The sequence below is a fragment of the Tasmannia lanceolata genome, unplaced genomic scaffold (genome assembly GCF_043159265.1).
Source record: "Tasmannia lanceolata isolate RefF3 unplaced genomic scaffold, GAP_Taslan_0.1 ptg000023l, whole genome shotgun sequence".
NCBI classification, from domain to species: Eukaryota; Viridiplantae; Streptophyta; class Magnoliopsida; order Canellales; family Winteraceae; genus Tasmannia; species Tasmannia lanceolata.
Window position 1 is genome coordinate 30268509 of NW_027518700.1, and position 13745 is coordinate 30282253.

Here is a 13745-nt window from a genome sequence, read left to right on the forward strand (position 1 = left end):
AATCTAAAACATTGATGTTTTATAAAGTTTCTCATCGTCATCTCATCGTCATTCCAAAAGAAGGCTAAAAGCTCCTTGACACTATGTCTAGGGTTTACTAAGTCTAAAACATTGATGTTTTATAAAGTTTCTCAAAAAGAAACTTTCTTCTTTTTAATCTCCATCCATAATCAACTAAATCTAAGATTCAATACCCTCTCATTCTCATCCCAAAACTTCGCTAAAAGGTCCTTGACATTATATTTAGGGTTTCAATACCATAAAAGATGGTCGTTCATCAATTAAAACTAAGATTTAATACCATATCATGCTCATATCAAAACTTGGCAAAAAGCTCCTTGACACCATCTATATGATCTCCTATGTCTAAAAGATGGATGTTCTTTAAAGTATCTAAAATAAGAAACTTTCTATTTTTTCAATCTCCATCATTTATCAGTTACATGTAAGATTTAATACCATCTCATCCTCATCTCAAAACATCGCTAAAAGCTATTTATGACCATCTCGAGGGTTTCTTATGTCTAAAAGATGGATGTTTTACAAAGTTTCTAAAAGGAGAAACTTTCTAATTTCTCAATCTCCATCCTTAATCAACTAAATCTAAGATTGAATACCATCATATCCTCATCTCAAAACTTGGCTAAAAGCTCTTTGACAACATCTATTATAAGGTTTACAAAGTGTAAAAGATTGATGTTTTCTAAACTTTCTAAAATAAGAAAACTTTTTATTTTTTCAATCTCCATCTGTCAAAAACTAAATCCAATATTTTAATACCCTCTCATTCTCAACTCAAAACTTGGCTAAAAGCTCCTTGACACCATCTCTAGGGTTTCCGATCTCTAAAAGATGGATGTTTTATAAATTTTCTAAAATAAGAAACTTTCTATTTTTTCAATCTCCATCCTTTATCAACTAAATCTAAGATTCAATACCCTCTCATTCTAATCCCAAAACTTGGCAAAAAGCTGATTGACATCATCTCTAGGGTTTCAATTCCATAAAAGATGGTCTTTCATCAACTAAATCTAAGATTCAATACCATCTCATCCTAATCTCAAAACTTGGCTGAAAGCTCATTCACACCATCTTTAGGGTCTCATATGTCTAAAAGATTGATGTTTTATAAAGTTTTTAAAATACGAAAGTTTTTAATTTTTTCGAACTGCTTCCTTTATCAACTAAATGTAAGATTCAATATCATCCCATCCTCATCTCAAAATTTGGCTAAAAGCTTCTTAACACAATCTAGAGGGTTTCCTATGTCTAGAAGATGGATGTTTTATAAAGTTTCTTAAATAATAAAATTTCTATTTCTTCAATCTCCCGCCTTCATCAAATAAATCTAAGATCAATACCATCTAATCCAAATCTCAAAACTTGGCTAAAAGCTCTTTGACACAATCTCTAGGATTTACTATGTGTAAAATATTGATGATTTATAAAGTTTGTAAAATAAGAAACTTTTATTTTTTCAATCTCCATCCTTCAGCAACTAAATCTAAGTTTCAATACCCTCTCATTCTCAACTCAAAACTTGACTAAAAGCTCCTCGACACCATCTCTAGGGTTTTCTTATGTCTAAAAGATGGTTGCTTTTTAAAGTTCCTAAAATCAGAAACTTTCTATTTTCTCAATCTCCATCATTCATCCACTAAATCTAGGATTCAATACCATCTCATTTTCATCCCAAAACTTGGCAAAAAGCTCGTTGACATCATTTATAAAGTTTCAATACCGTAAAAGATGGTTCTTCATCAACTAAATTTATGATTCAATACTATCTCATTTTCATCTCAAAACATGGCTAAAAGCTCCTGGGCACCATCTCTAGGGTCTCCTATGTCTAAAAGATGGATGTTTTAAAATAAGAAACTTTCTAGTTTTTCAATCTCTATCCTTTATCAACTAAATCTAAGATTCAATACCATCTCATCCTCATCTCAAAACTTGGCTAAAAGCCCCTTAACACCATCTCTAGGGTTTCCTATCTCCAAAAGGTGGTTTTTTATAAAGTTTCTAAAATAAGAAACTTTCTATTTTTTTCAATTTACATGCTTCGTCAACAAAATCTAAAATTCAGTATCATCTAATCCTCATCTCAAAATTTGCCTAAAAGCTCATTGACTGAATCTTTAGTGTATACTAAGTGAAAAAGATTGATGTTTTATAAAGTTTCTAAAATAAGCAATTTTCTAGTTTTTCAATATCAATCCTTCATTAACTAAATCGATGATTCAATACCCTCTCATTCTCATCTCAAAACTTGGCTAAACGCCCCTGAACACCATCTCGAGATTTTCCTATTTCTAAAAGATGGATGTTCTATAAAGTTTTAAAAATAAAAAACTTTCTATTTTTTCAATCTCCATCCTTTATCAACAAAATCTAAGATACAATCCCATTTAATCCTTATCTCAAAACTTAGCTAAAAGCTCTTTGAAACCATCTCTAAGGTTTACCAAAAGAAAACGATTACTGTTTTATGAAGTTTCTAAAATAAGAAACTATTTATTTTTTCAATCTCCGTCCTTCATCAACTAAATCTAAGATTCAAAGGGCTTTTAGCTAAGTTTTTAGATGAGGATGACATGTTATTGAATCTTAGATTTAGTTGATGAAGGACTGAGATTGAAAAAATAAACAGTTTCTTATTTTAGAAACTTTATAAAACTTCAATCTTTTAGACTTAGTAAACCCTAGAGATGATGTCAAAGTGCTTTTAGCCAAGTTTTGAGATAAGGATGAGATGGTATTGAATCTTAGATTTAGTTGAATATGAATGGAGTTTGAAAAAATAGAAAGTTTCTAATTTTAGAAACTTTTTAAAACATTAATCTTTTAGACATGGGAAACCGTATAGATTGTGTAAACGAGCTTTTAGCCAAGTTTTGGGATGAGGATGAGAGGGTATTGAATCTTAGATTTATAGTTGATGAAGGATGGAGATTGAAAAATTACAAAGTTTCCAATTTTAGAAACTTTGTAAAACATCCATCTTTTAGACACATGAGACCTTAGAGACGGTGTCAAGGAGCTTTTTGCTATGTTTTGAGATGAAGATGAGATGATATTGAATATTAGATTTAGTTGATAAAGGATGGAGATTAAAAAAATAGAAAGTTTCTTATTTTAAAAACTTTATAAAACATCTATCTTTTAAACATAGGAAATCCTATAGATGGTGTGAAGGTGCTTTTAGCGAAGTTTTGAGATGAGGATTAGATGGTATTGAATCTTAGATTTAGTTGATCAATGATAGAGACTGAAAAAATAGAAAGTTTTCTATCTTAGAAATTTTATAAAACATCAATCTTTTAGACATATCGAACCCCATAGATGGTGTCATTAAACTGTTAGCCAAGTTTTGAGATGAAGATGAGATGTTATTGAATAATAGATTTAGTTGATCCACGATGGAGATTGAAAGAAATAGAAAGTTTCTTATTTTAGAAAGTTCTTACTTTAGAAACTTTCAAAAACATCAATCTTTTAGACATAGGAGATCCTAGAGGTGCTGTCAAGGTGCTTTTAGCCACGTTTTGGGATGATGATGAGATGTTGTTGAATCATAGATTTAGTTGATCCAGGATAGAGATTGAAAGAAATAGAAAGTTTCTTGTTTTAGAAACTTTAAAAAACAACAATATTTTAGACATAGGAGATCCTAGAGATGGTGTCAAGGCGCTTTTAGCCATATTTTTGGATGATGATGAGATGGTATTGAATCTTAGATTTAATTGATAAATGATGGAAATTAAAAAAATAGAAAGTTTCTTATTTTAGAAACTTTATAAAAAATTAATCTTTTATGGTATTAAAACCCTAGTCGACGAGCTTTTAGCCAACTTTTGGGAAGAGAATGTGAGTGTATTGAATCTTAGATTTAGTTGATGAATGATGGAGATTTTAAAAACAGAGAGTTTTTTATTTTTGAAACTTTTTAAAATATCAATCTTTTAGACATAAGAAACTCTATGAGATGGCATTGAATTAGGTTTAGATGGTGTAAAGGAGCTTTTAGCGAATTTTGAGATTAGGATTAGATGGCATTGAATCTTAGATTTAGTTGATCAATCATAGAGATTGAAAAAATATAAAGTTTCTTATTTTAGAAACTTTATAAAATATCAATCTTTTTTACGTAGGAAATCACATAGATGGTGTCAAAGTGCTTTTAGCCAAGTTTTGAGATGAGTATGAGATGATATTGAATCTTAAATTTAGTTGATGAAGGATGGAGATCGAAAAAATAGAGAGTTTCTTATTTTAGAAACTTTATAAAATATCCATATTTTAGACATATGAAACCCTAGAGATGGTGTCATGGAGCTTTTAGCTAAGTTTTGAGATGAGGATAAGATGGTACTGAATCTTAGATTTAGTTGATAATGGATGGAGATTGAAAAAATAGATAACTTCTTTTCTAGGAAACTATATAAAACATCCATCTTTTAGGCATAAGAGACCCTAGCGACGGTGTTAAAGAGCTTTTAGCCATGTTTTGGGATGAGGATGAGATGATGTTGAATCTTAGATTTAGTTATTAAATGATGGAGATTGAAAAAATAGAAATTTCTTAATTTTGAAACTTAATAAAACAACCTTCTTTTAGACATAGGAAACTCTAAGGATGATGTTAACGAGCTCTTAACAAAGTTTTGGGATGAGAATGAGAGGGTATTGAATCTTAGATTTAGTTGATGAAGGATGAAGATTTCAAAAATAAAAAGTTTCTTATTTTAGAAACTTTATAAAACATAAATATTTTAGAGTGAGTAAACCGTAGAGATGGTATGAAGGAGCATTTAGCCAAGTTTTGGGATGAGGATAAGATGGTATTGAATTTTAGATTTAGTTGATGAATGATAAAGATTGAAAGAATAGAAACTTTCTTATTTTATAAACTTTGTAAAACATCAACATTTTAGCCATAGAAAATCCCAGAGAAGGTGTCAAGGAGCTTTTAGCCTAGTTTTCTGATGAGAATGAGATGGTATTGAATCTTAGATTTAGTTTATAAAGGATGGGGATCGAAAAAATAGAAAGTTTCTTATTTTAGAAACTTTATGAAACATCAATCTTTTAGACATAAGAGACTCTAGAGACGGTGTCAATGAGCTTTTAGCGATGTTTTAGGGTGAGGATGAGATGATAATGAATCTTAGATTTAGTTAATGAAGGATGGAGATTGAAAAAATTAAAAGTTTCATATTTTAGAAACTTTATAAAACATTCATCTTTTAGACGTAGGAAACCCTAGAGATGAAGTCAACAAGCTTTTAGCTAAGTTTTGGGATGTGAACTTGTTGGTATTGAATCCTAGATATAATTGATGAAGGATGAAGATTGAAAAAATATAAAGTTTCTTATTTTAGAAGGTTTATAAAACATCAATCTCTTAGACTTTATAAACCCTAGAGATGGTGTAAAGTTACTTTAAGCCATGTTTTGAGATGAGGATAAGATGGTATTTAATCTTAGATTTAGTTGATGAATGATGGAGGTTGGAAAAATAGAAAGTTTCACATTTTAAAAACTTTATAAAACATCCATATTTAGACGTGGGAAACCCTAAAGATGATGTCAACGAGCATTTAAGCAAGTTTTGGGATGAGAATGAGAGGGTGTTGAATTTTATATTTAGGTGATTAAGTATGGAAACTGAAAAAAATAGAAAGCTTCTTATTTTAGAAATGTTAAAGTATAAAAGATAAATAACGCCTTTCTCCAACAGCTTAAGCTTTTAGAGAAGTTGGTAAGTTAACATGGTATTAGACTCAAAGGTCTCGAGTTGAAACCTCCCGGATAGCAAAAATCCACATGCGATGGTCGGTCCAAAGTGGGACCACATGTGCCATGTGTTTGCCAAGTGGGCCAGACGTGCGGGGGAGTGTTAAAGTAAAATAAATAAATAACGCCTTTCTCCAACAGCTTAAGCTTTTAGAGAAGTTGGTAAGTTAACAAGAAACATTATAAAACATTAATCTTTTAGACTTAGTAAACCCTAGAGATGGTGTGAAGGAGCTTTTAGCGAAGTTTTGAGATGAGGATCAGATGGAATTGAATCTTAGATTTAGTTGATGAAGGATGAACATTGAAAAAATAGAAAGTTTCTTATTTTAGAAACTTTATAAAACATCTATCGTTTAGACATATGACACCCTAGAAATTATGTTCAGGAGCTTTTCGCTAAGTTTTGAGATGAGGATGAGATGGTATTGAATCTTAGATTTAGTTGATGAAGGATAGAGATTGAAAAAATAGAAAGTTTCTTGTTTTAGAAACTTTTTAAAACATCAACCTTTTAGACATAGAAAATCCTAGAGAAGGTGGCAAAGAGCTTTTAGCCAAATTTTGAGATGAGAATGAGATGGTCTTGAATCTTAGATTTTGTTTATAAAGGATGGGGATTGAACAAATAGAAAGTTTCTCATTTTAGAAACTTTATAAAACATCAATCTTTTAGACATAAGAGACTCTAGAGCTTTTAGCGATGTTTTGGGATGAGGATGAGATGATATTGAATCTTAGATTTAGTTAATGAAGGATCGAGATTGAAAAAATTAAAAGTTTCAGATTTTAGAAACTTTATAAAACATCCATCTTTTAGACATAGGAAACCCTAGAGATGATGTCAACAACCTTTTAGCTAAGTTTTGGGATGTGAACGTGTTGGTATTGAATCTTAGATATAGTTGATGAAGGATGGAGAGTGAAAAAATATAAAGTTTCTTATTTTAGAAGGTTTATAAAACATCAATCTTTTAGAGTTTGTAAACCCCAGAGAGAGTGTAAAGTAGCTTTTAGCGAAGCATTGAGATGAGGATGAGATGGTACTTAATCTTAGATGTAGTTGATGAAGGATGGAGATTGAAAAAATAAAAAGTTTCACATTTTAAAAACTTTATAAAACATCCATATTTAGACATGGGAAACCCTAGAGATGGTGTGAAGGAGCTTTTAACCAAGTTTTGGGATGAGAATGATGTCAACGAGCTTTTAATCAAGTTTTGGGATAAGAATGAGAAGGTGTTTAATTTTATATTTAGGTGATTAAGTATATAGATTGAAAAAAATAGAAAGCTTCTTATTTTAGAAACATTATAAAACATTAATCTTTTAGACTTAGTAAACCCTAGAGATGGTGTGAAGGAAATTTAGCCAAGTTTTGAGATGAGGATGAGATGGAATTGAATCTTAGATTTAGTTGATTAAGGATGGAGATTTAAAAAATATAAAGTTTCTTATTTTGGAAACTTTGTAAAACATTTATCGTTTAGACATAGGACACCCTAGAAATTATGTCACGGAGCTTTTAACTAAGTTTTGAGATGAGGATGAGATGATATTGAATCATAGATTTAGGTGATGAAAGATGGAGATGGAAAAAATAGAAAGTTTCTTATTTTAGAAATTTATAAAGCAACCTTCTTTTAGACATAGGAGATGCTAGAGATGGTGTCACGAGGCTTTTAACCTAATTTTAGGATGATGATGCGATGGTTTTGAATCTTATATTTAGTTGATGATAGATGGAGATTGAAAAAATAGATTGTTTCTTATTTTAGAAACTTTATAAATCATCAATCTTTTAGACATAGGAAACCCTAGAGATGGTGTCAAGGTGCTTTTAGCAAAATTTTGCGATGACGATGAGATGGTATTGAATCGTAAAATTTGTTGGCGAATGATGAAGATTGGAAAATAGAAAATTTCTAATTCAAAACTTTATAAACGATCCATCTTTTCGACATTGAAAACCCTAGAGAGTGTGTTAATGAGCTTTTAGCCAAGTTTTGAGATGCGGTTGTGATGGTATTGAATATTATATTTAGTTGTTGAAGGATGGATATTGAAAAAATTGAAAGTTTATAAAACAACCATCTTTTAGACGTAGGAAACCCTAGAGAATGTGTCAAGAAGTTTTTAGCCAAGTTTTGAGATGAGGATGAGATGGTATTGAATCTTAGACTTAGTTGATAAGGGATGGAGATTGAAAAAATAGAAAGTTTCTTATTTTTGAAACTTTATAAAACATCCAACTTTTGAACTTTGGGATGAGGATAAGATGATATTGAAAAAATTGAAAAATTCTTATTTTAGAAACTGGTTTAGAGATAGTGTGAAGGTGCTTTTAAACAAGTTTTGAGATTATGATGAGATGGTATTGAATCTTAGATTTAGTTGATAAAGGATGGAGCTTGAAAAAATAGAAAGTTTCTTATTTTAAAAACTTTATAAAACATCCATCTTTTAGACATAAGAAACCCTAATGATGGTGTCAAGGTGCTTTGAGCCAAGTTTAGAGACGAGGATGGGATGATGAATCGTAGATTTTGTTTATGAGGGATGGAGTTTGAAAAAATATAATGTTTCTTATTTTAAAAACATTATAAAATATATTTCTCTTTGACTTAGTTCACCCTACAGATGGTGTAAAGGAGCTTTTAGCCAAGTTTTGACATAAGGATGAGATGGTATTGAATCTTATACTTAGTTGGTGAAAGATGGATATTGAAAAAATAGAAAGTTTCTTATTTTAGAAACTTTATAAGACATCAATCTTTTGGACATGGAAAACCCTAAAGATGGTGCCAATGTGCTTTTAGCCAAGTATTGAGATGAGGATGAAAAGGCATTGAATCTTAGATTTAGTTGATAGTGGCTGAAGATTGAAAAAATAGAAAGTTTTTTATTTTCGGAACTTTATAAAACATCCTTCTTTTAGAGATGGGAGACCCTAGTACGGCGTCAATGAGCTTTTAGCCAAGTTTTGGGATAAGGATGAGATGATATTGAATCTTAGATTTAGTTGATGAAGGATGGAGATTGAAAAAATAGAAATTTCTTATTTTAGAAACTTAATAAAACAACCATCTTTTAGACATAGGAAACCCTAAGGATGATGTTAACGAGCTTTTAACAAAGTTTTGGGATGAGAATGAGAGGGTATTGAATCTTAGATTTAGTTGATTAAGGATGGAGATTTAAAAAATAAAAAGTTTCTTATTTTAGAAACTTTATAAAAATATAAATCTTTTAGAGTGAGTAAACCATAGAGATGGTATCAAGGAGCATTTATCCAAGTTTTGGGATGAGGATAAGATGGTATTGAATCTTTGATTTAGTTGATGAATGATAAAGATTGAAAGAATAGAAAGTTTCTTATTTTAGAAACTTTGTAAAACATCAACCTTTTAGACATAAAAAATCCTAGAGAAGCTGTCAATGAGCTTTTAGCCAAGTTTTGATATGAGAATGAGATGGTATTGAATCTTAGATTTAGTTTATAAAGGATGGGGATTGAAAAAATAGAAAGTTTCTTATTTTACAAACTTTATAAAACATCAATCTTTTAGACATAAGAGACTCTAGAGACGGTGTCAATGAGCTTTTTGCGATGTTTTGTGATGAGGATGAGACGATATTGAATCTTAGATTTAGTTAATGAAGGATGGAGATTGAAAAAATTAAAATTTTCATATTTTAGAAACTTTATAAAACATCCATCATTTAGACATAGGAAACCTTAGAGATGATGTTAAGAAGCTTTTAGCTAAGTTTTGGGATGTGAACGTGTTGGTATTGAATCTTAGATATAGTTGATGAAGGATGGAGATTGAAAAAATATAAAGTTTCTTTTTTTAGGAGGTATATAAACATCAATCTTTTAGACTTTGTAAACCCTAGAGATGGTTTAAAGTTGCTTTTAGCTAAGTTTTAAGATGATGATGAGATGGTATTTAATCTTAGATTTAGTTGATAAAGGATGGAGGTTGAAAAAATTGAAAGTTTCTTATTTTAAAAACTTTATAAAACATCCATCTTTTAGACATAAGAAACCCTAATGATGGTGTCACGGTGCTTTGAGCCAAGTTTAGAGACGAAGATGAGATGATTTTGAATCGTACATTTAGTTCATGAGGGATGGAGTTTGGAAAAACTGAATGTTTCTTATTTTAGAAACTTTATAAAATATATTTCTTTTGGACTTAGGTTACTCTACAGATGGTGGAAAGGAGCTTTTAGCCAAGTTTTGAGATAAGGATGAGATGGTATTGAATCTTATACTTAGTTGGTGAAAGATGGATATTAAAAAAATAGAAAGTTTCTTATTTTAAAAACTTTATAAGACATCCATCTTTTAAACATGGAAAACCCTAAAGATGGTGTCAAGGAGCTTTTAGCCAAGTATTGAGATGACGATGAAAAGGCATTGAATCTTAGATTTAGTTGACAATGGGTGAAGATTGAAAAAATAGAAAGTTTCTTATTTTAGAAACTTTTAAAACATGCATTTTTTAGAGATAGGAGACCCTAGCACGGCGTCAATGAGCTTAGACATGTTTTGGGATGTTGATGAGATGATATTGAATCTTAGATTTAGTTGATGAAGGAAGGAGATTGAAAAAATAGAAATTTCTTATTTTAGAAACATAATAAAACAACCATATTTTAGACATTGGAAACCCTAAGGATGATGCTAACAAGCTTTTAACAAAGTTTTGGGATGAGAATGAAAGGGTATTGAATCTTAGATTTAGTTGATGAAGGATGAAGATTTTAAAAATTAAAAGTTTCTTATTTTAGAAACTTTATAAAACATAAATGTTTTAGAGTGAGTAAACTTTATCCAGGAGCTTTTAGCCAAGTTTTGGGATGAGGATAAGATGATATTTAATCTTAGATTTAGTTGATGAATGATAAAGATTGAAAGAATAATAAGTTTCTTATTTTAGAAACTTTGTAAAACATCAACCTTTGAGACATAGAAAACCCTAGAGAAGGTGTCAAGGAGCTTTTAGCCATGTTTTGAGACGAGAATGAGATGGTATTGAATCTTAGATTTAGTTTATAAAGGATGGGGATTGAACAAATAGAAAGTTTCTTAGTTTAGAAATTTTATAAAACATCAATCTTTTAGACATAAGAGACTCTAGAGACGGTGTCGAGGAGCTTTTAGCGATGTTTTGGGATGAGGATGAGATGATATTGAATCTTAGATTTAGTTAATGAAGGATGGAGATTGAAAAAATTAAAAGTTTCATATTTTAGAAACTTTATAAAACATCCATCTTTTAGACAGAGGAAATCCTAGAGATGATGTCAACATGCTTTTAGCTAAGTTTTGGGATGTGAACGTGTTGGTATTGAATCTTAGAGGTAGTTGATGAAGGATGGAGATTAAAAAAATATAAAGTTTCTTATTTTAGAACGTTTATAAAGCATCAATCTTTTAGACTTTGTAAACCCTAGAGATGATGTAAAGTTGTTTTTAGCCAAGTTTTGGGATGAGGATGAGATGATCTTTAATCTTAGATTTAGTTGATGATGGATGGTGACTGAAAAATAGAAAGTTTCACATTTTAAAAACTTTATAAAACATCCATATTTAGACATGGGAAACCCTAGAGATGATGTCAATGAGCTTTTAACCAAGTTTTGGGATGAGAATGAGAGGGTGTTGAATTTTATTTTTATTTTTATTTTATTTTATTTTTTTTGATGGGCAAGCTGGGGTTAGGCAGACCCCTACCAGATATATTAAAAGAAAAAAAGAGATACATCAAGAAAGCCAAAAGGCAACCCCACAACAGATGGGTAAACAAAAAAGAACTCCAAAAGGAGAACCAAAAGGAAAACTAAAGAGGACCAGAGAGTCCCCAACCAAAACAAAGCAATACAGCCCAAAAGGGGATTGAAAAGAAAACAAGCTAACACTCCAAATCAAGCCCCAATGATCCAACTTATCCTAATTTTATAGAGGGTCTTGAAATGGAGGGAAGCACAAATGTAGGAGATGGTCGAAGGAACGAAACTGGAGATTTCCCTTTCTTTTCCTTCTTTTTCTTAAAAGTTTGCCATGAACCATCAGTGGAGTGAGAGTCCGGAGAAGGAGCTACTGGATTTGAGATTTCGGCAGGGGTATCAGAACTAAGGCCTTCAAGGGCTGAGAATGTATTACCAACTTGAATTGCAGACCTATGCATAGGCACAAGGGGACTAAAGTTGGTCGGAAGAGGAGAATTTTTATCCAAGTTCTGATTTGTATCTTCATGTTGATGGAGGGCTGAACCCGAAATATCAGAGACAATTTCGGATTGGATTTTGCTGACTGGTCTCCATTCTTTCTTAGGCTGAGGATGAACATGATTTGAATAAAGATGGCAAGCTTTAGTACTGTGACTAAAGTCCTTGCAAAATGAACAGGAACTCGGTTTCCAATCATAATCAATTTGTTGAATAATCTCACCTGAGGAAGTACGAAGTTTTATAGAATCTGGGAGGGATTGATCCACACTAACTAGCACACATAGCCTAGCATAATTCAGCCTAGATGACTCAGCTGTTTGAGTGTCCATGTAGAGGGGCTTACCAATCAAGCTAGCAATTCTACTTAGGCAATGGTGGTTCCAAAACTTTAGATGGAGCCCACGAAGTTTGATCCAGATCGGAATTTCTGTGAGTTTTTCCTTTTCCATGGTGGTATTTGGTTCCCATCGTTGAAGAATCAATGGCCTTCCCCCAAAATTTTGACCATTCTCCTCTAGGACCCGAGTACAATCTTCCTCACACGAGAATTTAAAGAGAAAGAAGCCATGGTCCATGGTAAACATCTGAAGATTACCATGCAACTTCCATTTGCGGCTTAGAGCATCTCGGAGAGAAATGAAGTAGGGTCTCTTCCCAATGAAATACCCTACGAGGCAGTTAGCCCATTTTTTCCCATTGAATTTTATATTTAGGTGATTAAGTATGAAGATTTAAAAAAATAGAAAGCTTCTTATTTTATAAACATTATAAAACGTTAATCTTTTAGACTTAGTAAACCCTAGAGATGGTGTGGAGGAGCTTTTAGCAAAATTTTGAGATTAAGATGAGATGAAATTGACTCTTAGATTTCGTTGATGAAGGATGGAGATTGAAAAAATAGAAAGTTTCTTATTTTAGAAACTTTATAAAACATCTATTGTTTAGACGTAGGACACCCTAGAAATTATGTCCATGAGCTTTTAGCTAAGTTTTGAGATGAGGATGAGATGGTATTGAATCTTAGATTTAGTTGATGAAGGACGGAGATTGAAAAAATAGAAAGTTTCTTATTTTACAAACTTTATAAATCATCAATATTTTACACATAGTAAATCCTCGAGATTCTGTCAAAGGCCAAGTTTTGAGATTTGGATTAGATGGTATTGATCTTAGACTTAGTTGATGAAGGCGGGAGATTGAAGAAATAGAAAATTTGTTATTTTAGAAACTTTATAAAACATCTATCTTTTAGACATAGGAAACCTCGAGATTGTGTTAAGGAGCTTTTGGCCAATTTTTGAGATGAGAATTAGATGGTATTGAATCTTAGATTTAGTTGATAAAAGAAGCAGTTTGAAAAAATAAAAACTTTCTTATTTTAAAAACTTTATAAAACATCAATCTCTTAGACATAAGAGACCCTAGAGATGGTGTAAAGGAGCTTTCAGCCAAGTTTTGAGATTAGGATGAGATGGTATTGAATCTTAGATTTAGTTGACGAGAGACCATCTTTTATGGAATTGAAACCCTAGAGAAGATGTGAACCAGCTTTTTGCCATGTTTCGGGATGAGGATGAGAGGGTATTGAATCTTAGATTTAGTTGTTAAAGGATGGAGATTGAAAAAATATAAAGTTTTTTTATTTTAGAAAATTTATAAAACATCCATCTTTTAGGCATAGGAAACCTAAGTGATGGTGTCAAGGA

At 31.2% G+C, this 13745-nt stretch overlaps 1 protein-coding gene across 1 annotated transcript; it reads right to left on the bottom strand.

The window, feature by feature from the left end:
- Positions 1 to 11753: 11753 nt before the first annotated feature.
- LOC143856002 (uncharacterized protein At4g02000-like) lies at positions 11754 to 12614 on the bottom strand. The gene has a single exon (XM_077366044.1). It carries the CDS (start codon positions 12612 to 12614, stop codon positions 11754 to 11756), a length of 861 nt encoding a protein of 286 aa, XP_077222159.1.
- Positions 12615 to 13745: the final 1131 nt, after the last annotated feature.

What these genes read in the sequence shown, in the direction of transcription:
- LOC143856002 (XM_077366044.1), bottom strand. Translation starts at nt 12,614, where the DNA reads ATGGACCATGGCTTCTTTCTCTTTAAATTCTCGTGTGAGGAAGATTGT.